Source organism: Dermochelys coriacea, chromosome 1 (assembly GCF_009764565.3).
Source record: "Dermochelys coriacea isolate rDerCor1 chromosome 1, rDerCor1.pri.v4, whole genome shotgun sequence".
In the NCBI taxonomy this organism is placed as follows: domain Eukaryota; kingdom Metazoa; phylum Chordata; order Testudines; family Dermochelyidae; genus Dermochelys; species Dermochelys coriacea.
The window spans coordinates 204,794,044-204,818,618 of NC_050068.2; the positions used below are offsets into that span (position 1 = coordinate 204,794,044).

The 24,575-nt window shown below is 46.5% G+C and overlaps 1 protein-coding gene across 3 annotated transcripts in view; it reads right to left on the reverse strand.

The window, feature by feature from the left end:
- Nucleotides 1-853: 853 nt before the first annotated feature.
- The window catches only part of LOC119850119 (fatty acid amide hydrolase-like), a 29,038-nt gene continuing 5,316 nt past the window's right edge, over nucleotides 854-24,575 (reverse strand). For 2 of the 3 annotated variants that reach the window (XM_038387876.2, XM_043512328.1), the window contains 17 exons: nucleotides 19,747-19,887; nucleotides 18,356-18,418; nucleotides 16,635-16,755; nucleotides 16,000-16,092; nucleotides 14,165-14,325; nucleotides 13,746-13,831; nucleotides 13,227-13,310; nucleotides 11,454-11,516; nucleotides 11,214-11,291; nucleotides 10,987-11,075; nucleotides 10,041-10,077; nucleotides 7,948-8,096; nucleotides 7,706-7,768; nucleotides 7,241-7,316; nucleotides 6,501-6,585; nucleotides 6,170-6,257; nucleotides 854-3,114 (listed from right to left, as the gene is read on the reverse strand). In XM_038387876.2, coding sequence (XP_038243804.1) covers nucleotides 3,004-3,114; nucleotides 6,170-6,257; nucleotides 6,501-6,585; nucleotides 7,241-7,316; nucleotides 7,706-7,768; nucleotides 7,948-8,096; nucleotides 10,041-10,077; nucleotides 10,987-11,075; nucleotides 11,214-11,291; nucleotides 11,454-11,516; nucleotides 13,227-13,310; nucleotides 13,746-13,831; nucleotides 14,165-14,325; nucleotides 16,000-16,092; nucleotides 16,635-16,755; nucleotides 18,356-18,418; nucleotides 19,747-19,887 — 1,588 coding nt within the window. In that variant the 3' untranslated portion in view covers nucleotides 854-3,003. Of the gene's footprint in view, nucleotides 3,115-6,169; nucleotides 6,258-6,500; nucleotides 6,586-7,240; nucleotides 7,317-7,705; nucleotides 7,769-7,947; nucleotides 8,097-10,040; nucleotides 10,078-10,986; nucleotides 11,076-11,213; nucleotides 11,292-11,453; nucleotides 11,517-13,226; nucleotides 13,311-13,745; nucleotides 13,832-14,164; nucleotides 14,326-15,999; nucleotides 16,093-16,634; nucleotides 16,756-18,355; nucleotides 18,419-19,746; nucleotides 19,888-20,997; nucleotides 21,191-24,575 lie in introns of all 3 variants that reach the window. The other variant, XM_043512333.1, reaches the window with a different exon arrangement.

Sequence of the window (24,575 nt, forward strand, 5' to 3'; positions counted from 1 at the left end):
AAATTACAGTTCTCATCCCTGGAAATATTTTTTTTTAGTGTGCATGTGTTGGTGAAATTGACATTTACCAATAAAAGTCTAATTTCTCAAGCCTATCTAGAGTACTCCTCCAGGACATGGGAGGCCCAAGTTCCTGTTCCTGCCCACCTACTATATCAGGCCCTGCAATCAAGCCAGGTGGAATAATGCCTTGTTTGAGGAACCTCCTGGGGCTCTGGTGCCCAGATTTTTAGATGCCAGGAGAATTTGGGCACCTACAAGGTTAGGAGGTAGCTGAGTGAGGCTTTTGAGGATCTAAATTTTGGATTTTAAGTACTTAGTGGCAGTTAAGCATCTAACTCACTCTGTGAATCTAGCCCTCAGTCAGTGGCTACTTGCAAAGGCTCGTGTGCTTCATTTTCTTCTAGAGGCTGAGGTAGGGTGATGAGACAATTGGGACAGCATGGGGGGGTAATAGGACCCTATATAAGAGACCCAAAACTCAGGACTGTCCCTCTAAAAGCAGGACATCTGGTCACCCTAGGCTGAAGGGATGTGAGCCCCTTCATGTCAAAGGGTTTGATTTTTCACTTCAGAGCAGAAGAGGAGTTTCCCTGGTTTAGAGAATGGGCCAAACTGAAACCAGGTCTTGAACTCCAATGGCACTGGAGTGGACTTGAAGCAGTTTAGGTCCCATCTGCCCTGCAGGTGCTGCTGGCAGTTTATAATATGCCTTTAGAAGGTTCCCATCACTGGGATATTAGGACATACTTTAAATGAATTTGAATTACAGCAAATGTTTCCAACACCCTCCCACCCCTCTTTACAGCAACCTTGAGGTCACATATGCCACCACTGCAGTAAGGACCCTCAGTCACCGACAGAGAGAACTTGTTTATTTGAGTGAAAATACATCATCCACAACCATCCCAATGCAGGACATTCTAGTAAAGTCTCCTGGTGCCTTTAGGCAATATACATACACTTGCAGCCCCTCCACAGAAATGTACCAAACTAGAATTAATGTCACAGGAGGGAAAGTACTTGTTTATAAGTGATAAACTTACTTATCAGTGATAAGATCAGTTGCTCTTCAGCAGAAGATACCAGAGCCTAGGTCTCATTGCTTAGCTAGGTAGTTACAGTAAAGAGGAACTGAAAAACAGTCAGAGACCCAATGCTGTTTCACTATCTCAAACTGCCAATGATGCTAGCAATTAGCAGTGACTGCTGAGGTTTCCCAGCAGGAACTGAAGACAGATGAGACAGTAGGGTCCAGTGTGGTGCTTTTCCATTTGAATGCCATGAAACCAGCAGTCTTAATCCTTTGGGGTAAGGTCAGGGCCATTTAGAAGATGAAAATGGATTGAGGGTTTTTTTTGTTTTTTTTTTTTTTAAACAAAAAAAAACCACTTCCATGGGCTAACTACAATGAAAGCTGCAGCTTTCTTAGTCAGGGGAATGGGAGTATGGCTCTTGTCCTACTCTAGCACAGCAACAGCTTCTGCAACAATGTTACATTTAAAGCCTTCTGGAAGTGAGGGTGTAACAGGAAGAATATATTGAATGAATCCAGGAGTTTCCCTCTATTAAGTGCATCTGTGTCCAGTGTGTTACAGAATAGGGTACATAAGGAGCCTTGTCTCTTCAGTCTCTCAGCTGGAAGCCCTACCACCGACTCAGATTTAGTGCTAGGCCTTTTCTTGTTCTGATAAAGTGACTAAACTGAATGCACTACGGCAGGAATGGGCAGGCACAAGCCTCAAGCCATCCCGGGGGGTAGAGGAGGTAGGCACCGATGAGAGACTAAAGACAGGTGGTTTTCCCATAGGCTGCGATCATTGGCCAGGCCTGGCCTTAGTGCCTAACTCCTTCATGGAAACAAGAACAGTGACAATGTGGTAAACAGGGTTCACTGTGTGTGCTTTTTTTGATGTATGACAGGGTGGACCAGTAAAAATCCTTCCTAGACAGGGACAGCTGCCATGTCCTCGTTCCAGAGTTTAGTTCCCCTTGCAGTGCTTTGGCCGCTCCTCTTTAGCGAATGTCTTAGGAGGCGGCGCTGGCTGTTCAGTCATAAGGACTGGGTAGTTACATCCCTTCTCTTACCTTCTGCTATGCTGCAGTTAGACATGCTTGTTGGGCTGCTGCAGTTTGTGCATCCCAACCTCAGGCTCTACGAAGGGCTCAGTTCTTAACATTTCCCAGGGAAAACCCCCACCAACGATAAATGCCAAGTTATCCTGCCAGCAGAGAGGGCAAAGCAGGAGAAATCTAAAAGCAGCTTTAAAAGACTTAATTTTCCTATGTTCCTGCAGAGTTTTGTTTAGTTTCTCTAGTTATCACATACACTGCAAGAGAGACTGGTCCTATGATGACATTTCATATGCACTACCTACTTGCTCCAGGAGCAGCCAGATCCTATTAAATTATCCTGAGTGTAAAAACTCTCCTGCTGCAGCAAGGATGCTGCCTCCCCCACCAAAGACCACCCCTGCCCAAACAAAACAGAACACACAACACCCAGGAAAGTGCAGTGTTTCATTCCCTCTTTCTATAGTAACTAGGGCAAAAGGATTTACTCAAGGACCATGGGCTGCATTGAGCCAGGGATGTTCTCCCACCTCCCATGGAAGGCTGTGGGAGCTGAGCACCCATAGCGGATTTTTACTAGTGCATCCCATATGTAGGAAGTCGTGCTGAGTGTCCCTGACTGGTCCTATCCATGTAATACCTCAAACCTACCCTAACTACAAAAATAAATGAGCATTTCTGCACCCATCCATTAGCCCCATGTCCATATATAGACTGGTATCCTCTTACAGCCTCTGCACCTGAGGGCAGCACTGACCCTGGCTGGGAATAAATATCCTAGAACAAAACTACTATTCCACTACGTAAACAGCCCTGCTTCTGCCGCCACCCCTTGTTGAGATCAACGTAAAAAGGAGCAACTCTGTTCCCCAGTAACACTCAGTCGGATCAGACCAGAACAATCATAGCATCTCCTTTCTGAGGCTCTCATCATGCAAGGATGTCGTAATAAATGGCCGGCTTCCTGGTCACGTCACGGAACTGCTCCAGCTTCAGGCCAACTCGGAAAAGAACGGCCTCATCCCACCACTTTGCCATGACCTGTGAGTGGAAGACAGTCACCGTCACTCGCAGGGCTTTAGAGCACTGCTTGGTAAGAAAGCTCTGAGGGGTGGCTTCACCAGCAGGAATAGCACAGAATGAATAAACTTGTAACCCTCTCAGCAACGGGGTCAGGATCCTGCTGAAGCCACCCTCTGGAATCTAGCTAGCACCCAGCTGGACGACACCTGGGAATCACAGGTCCCAACACTGAAAGGCTACCACCACCAGGGACATGTAGGGAGAAAAATAGGGGCACTGAAGTCTACCGAGGTAGGAGAGCTTTCTGGAGGGACAGGATGAAACAGACAGAGGATGCCGTCTCCTGGGGGATGACTAGCTTCCTAAGAAACTGGGTGGTCCCTGGAGGAAAGTAGGCTTGTGGCTGCTGGGAGAGGGCTGGCTCTAGGTGTTGCAGATGTCTACTGGAGGTAACAATTAGAGGGCCCCGTCCAGCTCTTTCCCAAAGACTGTCTCTTCCCATAGCCCCAGTTTCTGTACACCATGATGTCTTCCTGGCTGTCCCTGTGCTTCTGACCTCCCTTAGGATGCAGGAATTCCCACACCTCCTTGTGTGCGAGGCTTTGAAGGCAGAGGACCTTTTACATGAATGGCTCAGGAGGTGGATTTGCCGAGCAAGGGAAGGCATGTCAGGAACTCAGCCTATGCCTGAGTCAGATGGGACTATGACTGGGGAACTAGGGATGATGCTCCGGTTGGTGGGTCAGGTGTGTGCTTCTGGTGCGAGGCCTCTGAAAGAGCGAGACCCTATGGATGGAAAATAGGGTCAGGTAGGAACTCCTTGCCGCTAGTCTTGCCTGGGCGCTGCCAACCCCAGACCAGGAACCACCCCTCTCTGGCCTGTCCTCCATGTGCCTGCCCATCCTCAGAACAGAAGCAGAATGGAAGCAGCACAAGGCAGCACCTTCACAACACAGCAGGGGGCCACTGGCATGGGGTTCAGAGAGGCTGGACGGGAACAGGTGTAGATGGGCAAGGAGCTAAGGAACAGTGGGGGGTGGAAGCAATTTAGAGGGAGGAAGCACTAACTACTGCAACATGAAGAACCACCAAGGTACAAGCCTGCTGTTAACGTGGGGCAGGAATGAGACTGCAGCCCTGCCTGAGAACCCCAGCTGGCGCTGCCGCCTTACTAGGCTAAAAGGTGCGGAATACCAGCTAGCCTATGCCATCTGCAGCCCATGGCACGTCCTCCCACCACTGCCTTGGAATGGCTCCCCACTTGATTCCAAATCCTAGCTTCCTCCTCCTCCCACAAGCACTGGGACGGGTTCTCTAGGTTTTCTTTTGGGGGTGGGGAGGGCCGGGGGGACCTGTAATCACAGACAACCAGCCAGCCCAAGCAGCAGGCTGCAGTTGACTGCGATGAGGCTAGAGCCTCCAGCAGTTTCTTGTTTTGAGCTGCACGAGTTAGAAAGATGCTAGATCTGTCTGAAGACTCCCATGCTAATGCAAAGGGACACTGTTCCCACTGGTTTCAGGAGCCCTCCAGTGCACGACAGTCAGCTCTTTGAGGCAGGGACCATCTTTCTGCTCAGTGTTTGTACAGCATCCCACACAGTGGAGTCCTGGTTCCTGACAGGGGCTCCTAGGTGCTACCCCAGTACGAATAGCAGCACAGTGTAATTCCAGTTATCCAAATTCCCTTGATCGCAAAATTCCTGCTTACCTGAATGTGCAGGGTGTCCCCAGCTATCCCTCTGTTAGTTAACAGCATGTCTGTTTCTCCCAACCCCTGGTTATCTGCAAGTTTGGGATGTCCCCCAGGCCATTCAGAGGAACAGGCGTGTGCTGTAAATAATATGCAGAGCTGCTCCCTGCTCTGCTGAGGCAAATCCCTCTTGTGCGGATTGGAATGGGGAAGCAGACCCTGTACAGCTTCATGCCTAGACTAAAGGGTTATGTTCGCTCACAACCATCTCTGCTCCCTCCTGTCATGGTCTTTTCCCCCTCGCTCCACCCAAGACAACAGAAATAGAATCCACAGCAGGACTCTTGGGGGCCACATAAGTACCTTTTGCTAGATGGATTTGTGGCCATGCTCCCACCACTGTAGTACCTGAGCACCTCACATTCTGTAATGTATTTATCCTCCCAACACCCCTGGGAGCTAGGGCAGTGCTATTAACGCCATCGTCACAGATGGGGACCTGAGGCATTGAGAGGCTAAGGGACCTGGCCAAGATCACATGGGAAGTCTGTGGCACTGCAGGGAATTAAACCCTGGTCTCCCAAGTCCTAGGCTAGAGCCATAATCAGTGGGCCATCCTTCCTTGTCAAGTTTTAGAAGGGCACCCCTATATATCCCCCAGACACCTGTCGCTTATTTCAGTGGGGAAGGTGCTAGAACAGTCGTCCCCACACTGTGGGGTGAGAGGAACATTTGGGCCATGTGGTAGGGTCCAGGCCAGCCTCCATGGTAATGGTGAAGGAGCACCCCCCAGCCCAGCTCTGGCCCCAGCCACAGCTCTGCTCCGCCCCGTTCCGCTCCCAGCCCAACCCAGCCCTCATTCTCTCTCTGCCCCAGGCCAGCTCCACCTCTAGCCCCAGCTCCTCCCCCATCCCCGCCTTCAGCCCAAGCTCCTCTGCTGAGTAGACTGTGCAGTAATGGAGTGAGAGCATGGACAGATTCATTACTGGTAAGAGGGGGCATGACAGGAAAAGTTGGGGCACCTCACTGCGCTAGAGACAAAGGGAGCAACGAAGGTGGGAACAAGAGAGCGAAGGGAGAGGAAGCAACAGGAATGGGAGAGGGGCAGACCCCAGGAGAACAACTGAGGAGGACCTGGGGTAGCGAAGGGGGATCCAGTGTTTTCCGCTGGCCCCTGGGCTCACATTCTCCTGGTGGCCCAGAATACATAGTCCTGTATTAGGTCTGTTGACAAGAGCAGAATCTTAGAGACTTTTGGGCACCGAATTCCACCCACTTCTTAAGCTGGCTATGGGGACCCAGCACTAGACACCCGTCTACCCGCAGAGCAGTGTGGTGTGGGCAGTTCTCATACTAGCATTAGCAATGGGGGTAAGTGTATACCTGAAAGCTGATGGGAAGCCCAGTGGCAGTGTACCCGACTGGCACCACCAGACCCGGGATGCCTGTGAAGTTTCCAAGCTGCATGTATCTGCAAGAGAGTGGGGAAAAAAAATCACCTGCATGCTCATTGTTGGACTGCAGTGAAGTCATTTCTATGTGAAGAGGCAGAAACTGGAGCAGCTGTGATCTCTCTTGCTCAACAGCCAGTGCTCCTGTAGCTACTGCAGGTGGCAGAAGCAGGGACGGAGCAGCTGTGAGCTTCCCCAGCATTCTCCATACAGCCTGACCACAAACACATTTTACTGTCCAGCGCAAACAGCAGAGTTCTCACCTCATGGTCCGAAGTGTAGTTAGAACGTCATTGTTCCCCGTCAAGAGGTCAGAGTCGTGGATTCTTGGGGCAGTGCAAGCGGTGGCTGCATGAGAGAAACAGGCAAAACAATAATCACCATCTCCTACAGGCACAATTCAGCCCCCCGTGCCTCCCTTAAGGCACACATTTGCTCTACCTCATCCCTGGAGTCAAGCCTAGTTCTTTTTGGTTTGTGCATCATCTTCAGGAACAACAACTTTCCAACTAGAAAACTAGTTTCTTGATTATGTAAAACAGAGAATAGGTTTCAGAGTAGCAGCTGTGTTAGTCTGTATTCGCAAAAAGAAAAGGAGGACTTATGGCACCTTAGAGACTAACAAATTTGAGCATAAGCTTTTGTGAGCTACAGCTCACTTCATCAATTCCCACTCCCTCCCTTGTAGCTCTGCAGAGCCAGCACAACTCAGCTAACAGATGTGTTACAATTCCTATTTTAGTCAGCAAAATGAGCAGTTCTGACTGAAACATACAGGGAGCAGGTCTGAAAAGCAATTTTAAAGTCACATTTCCTTAGAGCTGGGGCAGAGCAAAGTAAGGACGTTTGACTCACTGTAGGTACAAAAGGTATCATTTTGCAAGTTCAAATGGATTAAACATTAACCCTGGAAGCCAAGTGCATCATACATAGGTGCACATTTATGCCAAGAGTCTCACTCCAGGCCACAGTAAATCCCATGCCCAGCCCACAGAGCAGATACCTGGGGTGAGGATACAGTTCACGCTGGCAAAGATCTCTCGCAAAAAGCTCATGCTCCGAGTCCTCTGCCGATTTGCCTGCAAAGAGAAGAAGATGGCATCAGTGCAAAGGTGGGAAGTACCAAGGCGGCACCAATTTACAGAACGTACAGAGTCCTCTAGCAGTGCCTATCCCTGTCACCGGGGGTCACAGCCTCCTTCCCTGATAAAGAGCCAGCACCACCACAGACTCACTGATCCGACTCTATGCAAGAGCATGAGACCAAATGACTCCTCCCCATCTGGGCCCCTCCAAGCTTACATCGGTTCTCATGCAGAGGAGAGCACTGCTGGGTAACATCTCTCCATGGCTCTCTACCTGGGTGTAGAGAGTTTCCAAGTAGGCTGCCTCCTCCCCACAACCTCGCCAGGCTGGGAGAAGCCTTCTTTGCCTGCCTCCTCCCCCTCTTCCACAGCACACTCCTCACCTTAATATAATCCAGAGCTGTGAACTGGGAAGCCAGAGCAAGGTTAAGGAGAGTCTCCAGATTCTGAAACAAAAGAGCGGTGGGTGAGCACTGCACACTCCAACTGGTTTCCACTCCCATGCAGGGCAAAGACTGAGAAAGCCCCAGATCCCACACCCCATGAGCCCATCCACTCATGTGTAGCAGTGACTAACACAGATGGCTTGACACAAGTAAGGCTGATACTAACATCTGCCCCTTACCATTTGCTGGAAGTGGGTGTTGAAGTCAGGCTGCAGGAAATCCCTCATCTCGCTGAGAATGCAGATCACATGAGCCACCCGCACTTCCTCCATCTCCGACAGGGGCACATCCACCACAGAGGCACCTAAAGCCTGCAAGTGCTCTATAGCTGAGCACAAAGCAGGAGGAGCAAAAGGAATGCACTATTCCTTGTGTTCAGAAGGCTACAATGAGATGGCCAAGATTTAATCTCACACATGACAGCAGGTTCTTTGCTCATATGATCACACAGCGCATGGGCAATATCACACCTGGCCACATCTAGTTACAGAAAAAACTGCAGGGCTTTTGTCCACTAGATCACAGCTACCCACTACACAGAGCGGGCCCAGGAGCGAGGACTCACAGGTCTGCTCTCAACTCTGACACTGGTTTACTACATCGTGGGTAAGTTGCTTGCAGCTCAGTTACGCAGTCTGTAAAAAGGACATAATAATGCTTCCCTGACTTTGCAAAGTGCTTCCAGATCTGCTGGGATGAACAATGTTAGACTAGTGTGAGGTTGCTATCAATGTTACTAGTTGGAGGCTCTCATCCAAAGAGCATTCAGAATAGACAATGTGAAATTGAAGTCAAAGACTAAATCAATACAATGGTGCAAATTGAGTGGGCTCTAAGTGGTGGCATGTATGTTGTGTTACAGACATGGAATGAGGAGTTAGGACTCATGAACTCTGTCCCTGACTGCTGCAGACTCACGCCGGGACCATGACAATTCACTCAACCTATCTGAGCCTCAATTTTGCCATCTGTAAAATGAGGATAAGGCGATTTACCCATCTCACTGGCATGCACACATTTCAAATATGAATTGGTGTTTGTACAATGCTATACAAGAGCTGAACATTATTAAAACATCTGACCTGCTTTCCAACCTGTACTAGTGTAGGTGGAGTTTCAGTCCCTCATGCATTCAGACCACATCACAGTGTGCATTTTAAATATACTGACAATTTGCCCCCAATGTATGACAGCGAAAGACATCTCGAGGCTACACACGAGGGAGCAGGCTTAAATCTGCTGTGGGAAACAGCTCTGAATTTCCCGATTTCTGGGTAGCTAAAACTCAATCTTGATGCTGCATTTAATTAAGCAAAAACTCTTTGGTATTTTGAAGGAGTCTGTCATCTTAGCATCCAAGTTTTAAATGCCAGTTATGAGGCAGAGGGGGGTCCTGAGGACTGCAAGGGAGAATTTGAATTCAAAATTTACAGGGAGACACTGCAATAATATTTATATATACAGTCACAATAGGAGCTGGAAATAAACAGGATAATGCACTCAGGACAACAACAAACTCTGGAGGAGATGGATCAGCAGCTAAACACTGATGTGTGGATGACATATATTACACAGACCATGGTGAGGCGTCTCCTCCACTAATGACAAGGTCCATCCTTGCTTAATTTACAAGATTTGAGAAGACACCCCCCACCCTGCCTCCTAAGATAGTATCCCTGCAGCACAGCTGATTTGGCTGTAGTCTAGGAAGTCCCAAATAGCGGGTTGACGGGAGCAGGACTCATGCCCACATCTCCCATGCAACAAAGCACTAACACTAGGCTAGCAGACAATGGCTCTCAGAAGACAAGTCTGTACGATTATATTGTAAATATGATGGCACATATGCTGGGTTATCCAACAGCAAAGGAATAACAAGCCTAGAATGCCAAGTTCAGTGGTGGGGGAATGGGCAACGCTCCCATTTGAACTAAATAAGCCCAAACCTACTTAGCTTTAAAACTCCAGCAAGATCAGGGTTATTCAGGGACCATGGCCACTACAGTCAGCCAGTGGGAGCTAGGTTAGCCCAGGTTACAATTCCCAAACTCAAAAGTGAGCTACACGAACGGAAGCACCCCTCAAGTGAGAGGCAAGAGAACACAATACAGTTTGAGTTATGGTCAGCTGCCCTCAACACATTTATCCTCCAAACTAACAAGGCTGCAGGCTGCCACAGGTTGGAGACTCCGGGGCCTTTCCAGCCTTTACTGCAGCTTGTTATGGGGACATCGTGGAGCAGCTATCAGAAATGGAGAAACATTTGCTCTACCTTTTTGGCAGACTGCCAAAATTTCTGGATCACAAGCCTGAAAGACAAGACAGAAAAATAAATCAACTAACTAAAGGCCTTTATCAATTGTCATCCCCTCTTCCCCCTGGCTGAACCCAACACTAGTCTCCCCACCATCCTGAGCACTAAATTAAGGCCACATGCTCCTCTTCTCCTTGAAACACAGTCTTGGGTGTAAATCCAAGACATCCCACGCCACGGCTATTTTGATGGCCCCAGCTCCAAGACCACACAGCCCTGCATTTGCTGCTCTGGAGAAGTGGGAGAAAAATAGAGCCATGGCACAGCTAACACAGCACATGATCCCTTCCTTGCAGCATCAAGCCCAGTAGCATACAGCCCCCCCTCCGTCTGGCTCGGATGGAAGGAATGCGACCTCGGCAGAGTCTTCCAGAGACAGGCGGTGGGCGCAGGGTGAAGCTGGCTGGAAAACAGAATTCCCATCCTGTGAGAAATCCCGATATTTCAAGGCTTATTTTTGTCCCAAATTGGGGTGAAAAGCTGAAATACTGACGTTTTTTCACAGAATGAAGTGTTTTCACAAATGTCAATTCAGAAGCATAATGCAAACGGAAATACTTTCTTTCCTAATGTTGATATTTCCATTTCTGCCATGGTATTTTAAGCTAAAAACTGTTTAAAAACAAACAAAAGGTTGCAGTTCAAAATGCTGCTTCAGTGAAGTAGAAAGTTTCATCCTAATCAATGTTTTCTTCTGGAAAATTTCAATTTCATTGGAACCCGTGTTTTCCCTCAAAAAAGTTTTTCGTTGTGAAGTTTCCAACCAGGTTGTAGTGCTAAGGGCAGCGAGGAGAGAAACCTCTGCAATCAATCCTCAGCTGGCAGGCTAGGGGAGGAGATGGCTGAATTGAAGGAACTCTAACAGCTGACACAGTGCACCATAAAGAAAAGAGACAACAGGCACCTTAAAAAAAGTCCAGTTCACTCCCAGTTTTAAGCCCTTGAGGTCAGGGGTGAGGATTTCAGACAGGGACAGTTTTGGCTGCTGTAGTCCTGCAAAGGACAAACAAGAAGATCCCGTCAGGCAGGGACCTACCCACAGCAAGATATCAAACAGGTCATTAGCATGGGGTAAGCAAGGGGAGGCAGGCAGGGAGAGGGGGGATAATGGAGAGACATAGGCTCACTCACCATATGGGTACAGTGGATCTGGCTCAGCTAGGATGCTGAATGCAATGGCTGCATCGGTCACTGACGTACAAATGGGGCCTGTCCAGAATAAATGAAATGGTTACAAACATGACAAGAGGTGAGCAGGACACATCCACTCCCAGTGACATGCACTCTCATGCAGGGGCTTGCAACTGCTGTGGGTCTTCCCACGTGTGCAAGCACAGGGAAGTCACAGCGGTGGTGCAAGAGCCCTCTTACCAAGGCTGACGGTGGAGTAGGAGAGTGGAAGGCAGCCGTGACAACTGATGCGCCCAAATGTACCTGCAAGCAAGACACAGAGGTCAGATGGAGGAACAAACAGTATTAACTGGAGACAGACCAGTGCTGGGCAGCTCAGCAGACCCAGTCTTCCTAAAGTTCCTTGTTTGGGATCTGGGATTTGGTTCAGGTCCATCTCTAATATTATCCTACAAGGGGATGAGACTAAAAACCCTCACAACCCTCTTCTTGTATGCCTTGAGTGAGACTGCATCAGTCCCACAGACCTAGTGGCTCTAGACTGGGTTTCTTCATCAAGTCAGTCAGGTTCAGAACCCTTCACAGAGGAGATTCCAAAGAATGCAAGGGTGTGCGTGTGTGGGCGGGGGGGGGGGGGGAAAGAGACCCAACACTAAGAGAATCTTTGGCTTAGGATTTGCTTCAGCTAGAAGCTAGCATTGATTACGGCACAGACATTTAGGAGATGGAAGAGAACTACAGTAGGACATTCCATCCTGCCACTCCCAGATGGCCCACAGCAGGGCTGCTTTCCCAAGTCTGGCCTCCAGTCCAATTTTCAGTTAGGGAAAAGTTTACTTTAGGGGAGGCACCAGTAGCGCATGTGCTCAGGGAGAAGGAGGACTAACATTTTGGAAACCAAGCTCTAGATCCTTGGAGAGCCTTTACAGAGCAGAAGTGACTAACCCCCACCTTTCTACTAGGAGCCAAGATCCTTCTGCAAACACACACATGCTTAACCTTGAGCACATACGGAGTCCCACTGAGGTCAACAGGACTACTCATGCACATGCTTAACTTTATTTTCCAGTAACACTGCCTTTCTACTTAGCAGTATTCCTACCCGCTTCCAAGAAGTTCTGCCATGACCTACTACACATGCCCCCCCCCGCCCAAGAAAGGAGTACAAGTTTACTAATCCAGTGGTAACTGGCGCCCTAACCTGAGATACATGGCTAGGGTGACCACCTTATTCAAAACTACAAAATTCCTAGGTTGGGGAAGATTTATTTACAGGCTGTAAATCAATCCTGGGTATTTGCAGAAGATCTCCAACAGAGGTAGATGGATTTACAACTGGGTGATTCTCTGCCCCCTTAGTTCTCTCCTCCCTGGAGGAATACAGGAAAGAAGGGGCAAATTCAACACTTGTGGAGGGAGACAATTTTCATGGTGTACATTCCAAACCCGTAACAGGATGGGGCCCAGCAATGTCATGTCAGAGATATCTCTGGACCCTGAGCCCAGAGCTAGTGGGGCTCATGCTGCGGCTCCCTTCCCTTCCAACCCCTCCCCCTCCAAACAAACAAGTCCCCACTATCCAGCTCAGAATGACATCTACTTATTCCTGCTCCTTCAGCCAGGGCAAGTCACTGTGCCAGGGCTAGCAGATAAGAGGGGCTGGAGTACAGAGTGACCCAATTGTCATCTGGACCCATGGAGACGTTTACTGCTTAGTTGGTACATCCCTGTTTGGCTGCAAATGATTATTTTCATTTTAATTAAAATCCGTAAGATGCATGGACACACAAGCTCTAAGTTCCTGAACAACAATTTAAAGTCACAAGTGAAATACAAGAGATCTCAGAAGTCTAATCTTTGTCACAGTTAGTTACAGCCACACACTGAATTGGCCCTATCAACCCCGCAGAGGGCTGGGGAACAGTTTCATGCTCAGGAGGGTAGTGGCCTTTGTGTGGGGTCCCACCATCCCCAAGGAAATGCAGGATCCCCAGCCAGGTAAAGGGGCAATACCTTTCAGCCCCACAACACCGCAGAAAGAAGCGGGAATCCTCACAGAGCCGCCTCCGTCAGTGCCAAGAGCCAATGGGCAAAGACCTACAAAGAAATGTGTCTTTGCATGGGATCATAAAGACTGTACACAGCCCTTCCCACACCATTTTCCCAGCATCTTGAACAGGAAAGAAAGAGGGCATATGGTACATCTGAAGTGCCCATCTCTACAAAGGGCAATACCCACTGACTTCCAAATCCCCTTACAGAGGCCCAACCACAACCAACAGCTTCTACACCAGACAAAGCACTGCACGGAAAGCCTATTTACTCCAGCTGGCTTATTCATGCTCCCAAGCCCCTCCCCTTGGATTTTGCCATCTTCTGTTTTCTGCCCGGCTCCTAAAACACCCCGATGCATCTATCACAGGCTTCTCTCCACCCACCCACAAAACTTCTGCCACATCCCAGAATCTTCCCCAAAGGCTCCAGCAACTTCTGAAGTGGCCCTTTCCCCTGGCTGGGTTCAGTACATCTCACCTGCCGCTACAGCAGCGGCTGATCCACTGGAACTGCCACCAGTGAAATGCTGGGGGTTGTATGGGTTCCTAGTGGTGCCATGGAATCTGAATGAGATAAAAGAATAGTGTAGACTTTCAAAAAGGTTGGACACACCTTGGGCAGGGGAGGAACCAAAATCATGTCTCAAAAGTAGCCTACCTTCCCCCCCACCAGGCATATTGTGCTATCTCTAGGCATCCTGCTGCCTCGATTCAGACCCCTACCCATCAGGCACTCAAACCTTCGCATGGCTAAGATGCTCTTTGCTACTGTGCGGGTGAGATGCGAGAATGTTCAACAGCTGAGTTACATGACTGAGGGGTTTTTAAATTTACCTGAATGACACCCCCCCCCCCAAAAAAAGGAGGGGAGGGGGAGGGTGCATGTGACTTGTTTACCTGTTGGGATTACAGCCAGTGGTTCCAGTCCCTAGTTCATGCATGTTTGAGACCCCGATAATGATCGCTCCAGCCTCCCGCAGCTTCCTGGTCACTGTAGCGTCTTCAGTCTCTGGCTCTGTCCCAAGGTATGTTGTTCCCGCACGGTGGTGATAAGGCACCTTAGTAAAAAACAGAAGAGTGCATTAGGTGTACTGAACACATAAGATCCAGCAACTTCTTCTCCACAACAGCAGAACAGAATTCTCTGAGGAATCAGTGCCCATCTAGCCCAGATGCTCAAGGCATTATGGTGAAATCTGAGCTGGGCAAGTACCATGGCTGCTTTTAGCCTTACTGCTAGGCAGGGTACTGCCTTCCTTGTGATGGGGCTCTCTGGAGGCTACTTGGAATCAGAAAACCTAAAATCAAACAGTTAATATTTCCCTAACTGCTCTGTACAGGAGCTAGTTAGGTATCAGGCTGGGGAGAGTACTAAGACTATGTAGATAGTCAGGTAACAGTGACTCAATTTTGAATAAGGCTTGGAGATCTTTGGATGGAGAGCGCTATAGAAGAATCAATGATAATTCCAACCTGCTGGCCAGATGGCCAACGATGGCTCTTTCGTGCGGCTCCACTCTCCATATTCATATATTAGAAGGGGCTGCAGGTTTCAAACATGGATGCCTGAAGTCAGGCACCTAAATTGGTATTTAAGCATCCAAATAAGTGGCCTCATTTTTGCATGATGCGAATGAGACCGAATAGAACACAACACAACACCACCTGCAGCTCCCACCAATATAGCTATAATTCAATGACGACAAGTATGGAAGTACCATCTAATTGCTGACATCGCTGTCAGGAGTCACTAACGGTAACTATTGGTAGGACACAGGCAAAAAACTGGTGTGGGATTTACAAAAGCATTCACTATCCTCCTAACAAACTCAGGGCTTCTGTTCACAAGAAATTGCACTGTTTTTATTTTGCAAATTTTCTTTCATTATTAGTCAGCAAATTTTACTGAAGTTTCTTGCAATCCAAAGACCTCTGAAAATTTCATTTCAGCATCAGGGAAATGGTGTTCCCAAAAAGAAATGTGAAATTGACATTGTCAGTTTCACCACTGCCAGCCACTGTGAAGCCAGGAACCTGCAACTTTCCAGAGCCCTGGCTCCCACTAGGGCTGGCAGACTCAGTCAGAGCTATGGAGCTTGGAACATTAGTAGGTTTCCAATGGAAACATACTTGTGTTCCGGCAAAACATTTTGCTTCAGTGAACTAGCATTTTCCAACTAACTCAAGTCCTAACTCCACTCCCCCTGACATCAATGGTAAGACCTCAATTGCCAGAGTTTGGCCAACGCTGAGAACTTTTGGAAATCCCATCCTCCAACTCTATGACTAAGTTTACTGACTTTCTGCTTTGGTCAAAAGAAGAAGTATCTTTTTTCCTCCTCCAACCCCCTAAGTTAAACGCTGTTAAAAGTTACGATTCGAATACCAGATATGGAATATGCTTTTTATATGCTCATATTCCAGGGTTGGTCTTACCATTTTAGTTTAGCTACTGTAACTGCTGATTCTGTTCTTATTCCCATAAATGCCTACACCTTTTTTCAAATATCTTACCGAGATGTTTGCCTAAACAATTGAAGCAGTGAGATACTTTAAAAAAAAAAAAAAACAAAAACGTGATTGGCCTGTGTAACACATTTCCTTTTATGCATTTTAAACTGTGCTGTTTTTAAGTTCCTTTGAGTGTCCCTCAACTGGAGGATACACAAGTGCTTATAGCCTCACACAGCGCGAGCTGGCCATACAACACTCCAACCATGAGGGAAACTCACAACTTTAATCTCTTCTTTCAAGCAGACTGGGATTCCATCCAGAAGAGAAAGGGGGCATTTATTCCTGTAACGAATAGTGGAGGCTTCAGCCATCTGGAAAGAAAAATTTTCTTAGCTGGACAATGGGATATGTCTGAGAAGACTGACATGATCAATATTGCAAACTAAATACAACCCAAAGAGATCTCCCCGTGATGGGCTCGAGCCCTTCTACCATGGGCGAGAGGGGCAAAGCTACTGATCGATTATGTCTAGGTCCGGAGGTCATGGAGCAAAAGGAGACACAGGGTGGGAAGAATAGTGTGTACACCACAGAGGAATCACATCCTGGTTTAAGCAACATTCAGTAGGAACTGCAACTGCTGTAATATTAGTTTCCCTCTGGAGTAAGTGAAAGTCGTTTATGGCCCTCTGAAAGGGAGGGAATGAGGAAAACAGGGGAGAAGGGTGAAATATTCACACTTAATTCCAGCAATCATAACCCAGGATCTGAGAACATCTATGCAGCAGATCAGAGCAAGAACCTCTTAGTCGATCATATCCTCTTCTGCAGGGAAAGTGTGCCCATTCAGGTGACCAGTGGCTGCTATCACTCTAGGGAGGAGGAAGCCCACTCCCACCAAAGGCAGACATACCTTCTGTATCTGCGCCCGGTCCCACTGCACGATTGCTCGGAGAGGGGGACTGGATTTCTCACAGTCCTCCAGAGAGGAGATAATATTCTTAGCAACTTGGAAGGGCGTCAACTCCCCAGTCCTATAAAATAGGAGGAGAGTTTAGAGATTGGGATCCTATTACAGTGCCCACCAGAGGTGCTGACTTTGTGTTCCCGAGTGGTGCTCGACACCCATGCTGCCCCAGGCCCCACCCCCACTCCACCCGCCCCACCCTACTTCTTCCTACCCTGTTCCGCCCCCTCCAAACAGCTGATTGTGGCAGACAGGAGGCACTGGGAGGGAGGGGGAGGAGTTGCTGATTGGCGGGTGGGAGGTGCTGGGGAGAGGGGGAGGAGCTGATCCACAGGACTGCTGGTGGGTGCTGAGCACCCACGGAGTTGGCACCTATGATTCCTGGGATGGTTCTCCGCTTCCCAGGCACAGTTCTGAAGGAAACCATCCTCTGGCAGGAAGGTGTTATGCCATCACCCTTTGAGTGGAGAACTAGATGATATCAAATCAATCAGGAGCTGATCAGTGACATTCCCTAGACAGCTAGTTCTACTGAGCAACATGAAATGCTTCCTTCCCCATGAGAGCTTGTCTCCACAGCACTCCCAGCCCCAGAGAGAGAGATAGGAGCTGGAAACCCTGTCTGAAGCCTGAGAACACCAAGATCAGCAGGAGTGTTGTAGATGACAGAGCTACAGGCAGAACTATTACACTTTCTTGGCGAAGGATCCAAGGCTGCGGAACTTGCTTTGGCCAGAGGGTGGGCTGAACTCAGAGCACAACATGGAAGTCAGCTTTTTGTGCAGGTCTCCTACTGACAATGAAGGCTGCAAACAGCCTCACAACATCACCTTCATGATCAACCCCCAAAAATGAGCCTTCAGAAAGTCAACGTACCCTAGGGGGGAAAGGCTGCAGTAACACTTCCAGTAATTCTGGCTCCTAGATACCAGGTTGATGTGTACACTTGAGATGCAGAGACAGGTTACATGAGGTTAGGGCATGCACATGCACACACACCACTAGCCATGGGGTGGGCTGCACCTTTCCATTTGTTCTGACAGAATAATTTGTGTTAGCACCAGAGATGGGCCTGAAGCACACAGCTCCTAGAAGTTTGGGAGAGGATTTTGTTCAGGCCAATTTCTGGTCACTGCTCCCTAGAATTGTTTTGACCTTTTTGTTCCAGTGACCTCTGGTCTGTTCACACTCACTGGGTGGAACTGTGTCAAACCGAGAGGGCAAGCAGCAGGGACAGTAAGTGGAACTTCTTCAGGATCCTCAAAGGCTCCGCATTGTGGTGACCTTCCATCCACCCGCCCAAAAACAAACAAGCGACAAGGAATCTTCCCCCGCTTTCCTACTTCACTGAGAAGACTACAGATAAGCAGAGAACTAGGAACTTGGATGTAGGTCCCCAACCTAGAAGCACTTTGTGAGAGACTCTGCAATTACTGGAAAGGTGTAAAAACCAATTAGGAAGAGGATTTATTCAGCAGATTAGAGTGAAGAACTAGTAGTGATGGGATGAAGTTAAGAGGAGATACATGTAGGCCAAATTTTGGGGGAGAAATTCCTAACACAGAGCCATCAGGTACAGGGAACCACATCAAGCTATGGAGGGGAAAAGGGAAGACAAGATGCCCTAATATTGTAGGTCTTTCCACCAATCATTTAATCTCACCTACCGGTAGCAGTTCAGATAGTCCTGGATCTCTTTGAAACTGAACCCAGTGTTGGCAGGATGAGACCTGCCAAGAGAAATAAAAAAGTGATGGTCAGCCACCAAAGAACCTTCCTCGAGACTCACAATGCCAACAAGGGTGTGATAAGGTCCTGACCAGGAAAGCTTCAGCTACTACTTCGGATTCCAGCGTAACAACCAGAAAACCTTCTTTGCCAAAATCCAAATGAAATTCAACTAACTGCTTTGGGCCCCTTTGAAAATATCAGCTGAGGTCTTTAGCTGTTAAGAAATCCCTCACTATATAATAGTATAATGGTCTGATGGTATAACGGTCTGAGTCTTGGAATTAAGGGTTTCAAATCATTTAGGTACATTTGAATATTTTGCCGTAAGTCTTTGTAAATAAAAAAAACCTAAATACACTAATAGGCACGCATTAGAACTACCATCAACTGAAATCCAGAGTTTGTAAGAAGGTTTAAGGAATAACTTGCCACAGAAAAATTACTATTATTTGCATAGCACGAACAGTATGCTAGGCATGTTAAAGACCATACGAAAACCATGTTCCTTCCCCAAAAAGCTTGCACTCAAAACACAGCACAAAGAATAATTCAACATGTCATAAGCCTAAAAAGGATCCAATATATAGCTTTCTGAATTTTCTGGTATGGAATATGTTAGAATAATCGAGACAGACATGTACAAATCAGTTAAAACAGGTTAATTGGCAAGATAGACAAATCTGCATTTGACCGGTATATGTTCTAAGCAAACATACAACTTTCCTAAGTATGTGGATGATTAAAGCCTTGCCTTTAAACATGTTACCTAGTAAGTTGGAACTACGTGCTGTTAAAAACTGCATCAGAACCTAATGTCGACAAGTTTCAACACCTTTTAAAAAGGCATTTCACTGGTCATAAACAACACAGCTAACATACTAGGTGGGGGAAGGGCAGCAGCCCAGGGTAGAGCCTAGGATTGACTATGAGCAGCTAACATGTTTTTAAAGTTGCTATAATTGGTCTAAAAACATTTAAGTACCTAGCAAAAACAGTACTTAATTCAAAACAGTTTCCCCCCCCCAAGTCTAGACAAGGGTTAACGAAGTAAGGGGCGCTTTTGATATCAGAAGATGCAGAGATAGAGAGATATTGAGAGAGGACACAAACTGCAAAGGAAGAGAAAAGAAAGGATGCTGCACATTAGAATTCAGAAAGCAACCACGGGGGGAAAAATTCCTTATGACTGGGGCCACTGTTTAAGACATACAGAAAGTCACTGTTTTGGGAACCCTGATTTTGTCCAGACTACTGACAATGACATAATGACCCAGTATTGCATTAATACACACATACAACCCCCCTACTCCTTGCACATCATGCTGACCTTGTCTCCATCAACTGCTTGAGAATTTCCAATGTGTTTTTAGTCTCAGGCTTTTCCTTTCTTCCCTCAGCAGCAACCTCTGGAATAAATGTGGGGTCTTCCTGGATATCAAGATAGTGCATGAGAGTGAAGTTATTCATCCTGCAAGAGAGACGGAGAGCCACTGCTTGAGCACGTAAGCCCCACCCTAATGTTTTAATTCACAAACACTTTGTTAAAAGAAAAATGCTTCTGGAGAGTTCTCCTTTTGAACAATGCATTGTTTTGCAGAACTACTAGAAAACAATTCTCTCTTTCAGTCACCACGTTCCTCTTCAGAGGTGGAGCAGAAGGATTACTAGGTTATTCATTAATTTGTACATTCCAAGAAGGGACCACTGATCTGACATCCTGTATAACACAGGCCATAAAACTTCCCCAAAATAATTCCTAGAGTAGATTTTTATATCTATCTATCTATCTTTTATGTATCCTCTACAAAGGATAGCACACCACCATGGACGGATGCCCACACAATTCTCTTATTATTGAGAAGGAGGGTCCCAGGAAGAAACCAATGTCATTTAGAAATGAACATCCCCAGTGATCAGATCCTGCTTCTGCACTCATAGTGGAGCACAGTGTGATGACAAAGGAGGTCTTCAATATCTATGCCTTTCAGAAGCTGGAGACATCAACGAAAATTGTCAAAGGAGACATCAGCTTTAACTAGCATTGCAAAGTTCTGCTCACCTGAGAAGAGTAAAATTTTTCCTTCCAGTCATTACTGTACGAAGACTTAGGCAGATTTTGTACCTGCGCAGGTAAATATTCATGACAATCTGGCAAAGTCAGGTTAAAGCCGAAGAACAAGTCATGAATGATCACTCAACCATTGTGTCAAATGGGTTGCAGAGAGCCATACCCTAGCATCCATCTTGTGATGGCCACATGGTATACACCAGTTCTGTACAACTCTCCTCCTCTTTTACAGCTTATTTCCTGATCCATTCCTAAATACTGGGATCCCAGCTACCCCAGTCTGCTTGTTTTGCAATTTCTCCTACTTCCTAGAATATGTCAAGTCCTTAGCCGTCAACCTGCAGATGCCCAAATTGTAAGACAAGGAAAAATCCTGGCCCCATTAAAGTCAATGGGAGTTGTGTTCAGTCTAGCCAGGATTTCATCCCCAAGACAAAAATACGGGTCAAAAACAGAAGTACAAGCAACTTCAAGTGATGTGGAGTTTAAAAAAAAAAAAATTATGTATACCATGGCGTACATCCTCAAGCATCAGGATCCCCCATTTCCAATGCTGATAACACACAGTATCTGATAACACACAGAAACTGAGATATGTATCAAGATGAGCATCAAAAGCAGGTATGTGTGGCTAAAACAAGACATTTTAGCAATCTGGCAGATGTAGGAAGCCCTTCTGCAATTGACAATCCATTTTTTATGCCTGAGAACAAGCAGAACAAGAGGAACTACAATCAAAATCAAAGTCTCTGCAAGGCAAAGAAAAAGGTAACTGCATATAGCTAAAGATAGATCACCACCAGGTTAAGAAGGTTCTTTATATTATGCTTCTTTAGAATTTATCAAAGCCCCTCGTCCTATGCATTTTGTACTTTTTCATTTGGCAGATAAGATCCCCACTTCCCACTTGTTCCTTATCCTGGCTCTGCTTTATTTACTTTTGTTAATCAAAGTTGTCCAACTCTAGAAATAGTGTCTCTCACTTAAGAATCCCGAGTCTGTGAAGCTGCTCCTGTCTCAAAAATGCCAAAGCATCAGTCAAGCTCCAAGCAATATACTTCCTGCTATCTATAGTCCAATATGGGATTCCTTTTTTAGGATATGAAGAGGCTTCCCCCGCCCCCACCAGCTAAGCTCAAACGCTCCATGTCCTTCTTTGTTAGGTACTTCTGTGATGTGAATTCAAATAAGCATTAAATCTGCAGGTGACACTGAACTTGAAGTGGGAGCAAAACATGCAAGAAGAGCAGACCCAAACTGCAGAGTGACTTGGACAGATTATTAGAACATGGAGACCTGCAGGCAGGCAGGCGAGATTTGGTCCTAGAAAGCCCAGCACTCCCAGAGAGAAAATAAGCAGCACAGATACAAAATGAGGGCATGTATTCATATTCAAGCAATTGCACTAATGCTACAAAAGAAAGGATATTTTTGTCTTGTCTCCATAACACTCTCCTACTGTGACTTTCATGCAATCAAGTACTGTAGATGCCACAGGGAAGGTGTGAGGGCTGGGAATCAGGAGGCAAATTAAGAAGTGTCCATGAGGGTCCTGATTTTAAGGAATGATCCACAGTACAAGAGCGTGAAAGTTTCTGTCCTTGTTAATTTGCATTTCTTTTGGAGGTATTCAGTATCTCTAGACCACACTTCATCCACTAGCCATCACCTTCAGCCCCAACTAAATCCTCTCCAACGCATCATCAAGGATCTACAACCTATCCTGAAGGACGACCCATCACTCTCACAGACCTTGGGAGACAGGCCAGTCTTTGCTTACAGACAGCCCCCCAACCTGAAGCAAATACTCACCAGCAACCACACACCACACAACAAAAACACTAACCCAGGAACCTATCCTTGCAACAAAGCCCGTTGCCAACTCTGTCCACATATCTATTCAGGGGACACCATCATAGGGCCTAATCACATCAGCCATGCTATCAGAGGCTCGTTCACCTGCGCATCTACCAATGTGATATATGTCATCATGGGCCAGCAATGCCCCTCTGCCATGTACATTGGCCAAACTGGAGAGTCTCTACGTAAAAGAAAAAATGGACACAAATCAGACGTCAAGAATTAGAACATTCAAAAACCAGTCGGAGAGCACTTCAATCTCTCTGGTCACTCGATTAGACCTAAAAGTTGCAATACTTCAACAAAAACAACTTCAAAAACAGACTCCAATGAGAGACTGCTGAATTGGAATTAATTTGCAAACTGGACACCATTACCTTAGGCTTGAATAAAGACTGGGAGTGGATGTGTCATTACACAAAGTAAAATTATTTCCCTATGTTTATCCCCACCCCCACCCCCCAAATACTGTTCTTCACACGGTCTTGTCAACTGCTGGAAATGGCCCATCTTGATTACACTACAAAAGGTTCAAAAGGTTCCCCCTCCCGCTATTAATAACTCGCCTTACCTGACCACTCGTTACAGTGTGTATGGTAAGACCCATTGTTTCATGTTCTCTGTGTATATAAAATCTCCCCACTGTATTTTCCACTGTATGCATCCAATGCAGTGAGCTGTAGCTCACGAAAGCTTATGCTCAAATAAATTTGTTAGTCTCTAAGGTGCCACAAGTACTCCTTTCTTTTTATAGGCCACACTGTAGATCCTACCTAAAAATCAGGCATGTTTAAAGTGTTCTTAGCACTACAGGGAAGAACTTTAAAATGTATTGGGATCTGCAAGATATTGCCCACCAAATTATAAGCAATACTTGTGGGCTGCACTGCAAGCTTGAATTACAGCTGCCTCTTCAGATTAAAGTGCACACAATTAAGGGCATGTTCAAGACTGAATACACTGAAAAGGCAACTGGAAGGTCTGGAATAAACTAAACCAAAACCTTCAATCTGAACACTTCAAAGATAATTAAATTATCAATTGGCTTTAACTCAAGTGACCCATGATGCATTGTACCTCAAAGTAGCACCCTGTAACCCCCATATTCATCTGTATATGATTATGATATTTCATACAAAGCATGCATATGAAAGGTCATGATCTGCTGAAACTCATTCTGTCAAAAATATGTACATCATCATTGTATACGGAGTTATAAAATTTTGCTATATGGTTGTTATTGAAATATGTTGTAAGTTTGGGAGTTACCCACTGTTTGTTCTCCAGTGGCATCAAAGGAGATGACACACACTCAGGTGGGTGTTAAATGATCATCACCGCCCACTGACCAGCAGGGAAATGTAAATAAGAGATTTCCAATTCAATAAGAGACAGTTGCACAAGCACTACACAATGATGATTGCTCTCAACTCTGACTTAACAAGGTCCACTAAGACATGTTTGGGCTAGTGAATTGAGAGTATAAAATAAAAGGCAGTGGCATCATGAGATTACCCTTCTCCTTCCCCACCTACTTTGAAGGCAAGAAGAATGTCTGAAAGAAGAGAGACTTTGAACTGGAGGGATTGGTCCCAGGCTGAGAAGATAATTCAGCCTGTGTATTAAGAGCATAACCTGCCAGCGACATCCAGTGGGGGGGTGAGAAAAGCCGTTTGATTCAAATCTTACCGAGACTAAAAGTTTAGTATTTAGAATGCGTTTACTTTTATTTCTTACACAACTATCTCTTACCTTTATGCCTATAATTTATAATCACTTAAAAAAAAATCTATCTTTCTGTAGTCAAATTTATTTTAAATTTTTAATCTTAACCAGTGAGTTTATCTAGAATGCTTGGGGAATTTGCTCAGATTACAAAGATTGGTGCACGTCCATTTCCTTTGATGAAATTAATTAAACTAATTAATGAGCTTGCATTGTTCAAGAGAAGGTCTTAAGCAGTGTAAGAGGGTACATTTCTGGGGCTACAAAGCTGGGGGGGATTTGCTGGTGTCTCCCTCTGTATAGTTCATAAGTGGCTTAGAGAGCATTCATGCAATTTAGCTGGGTGTGTGCCTGTATACTGTTGACTGAGTGATCACATCACATCTGGAGGGGTTTGCTGCTTGTCACTGACAAAGCATCATGAGAGACAGCCAAGGCTGGAGAGTTAAGGGGGCACAGCAGTCCCACAGTTTCAGGTTGTACCCCAGAGATCTGTCACAGCC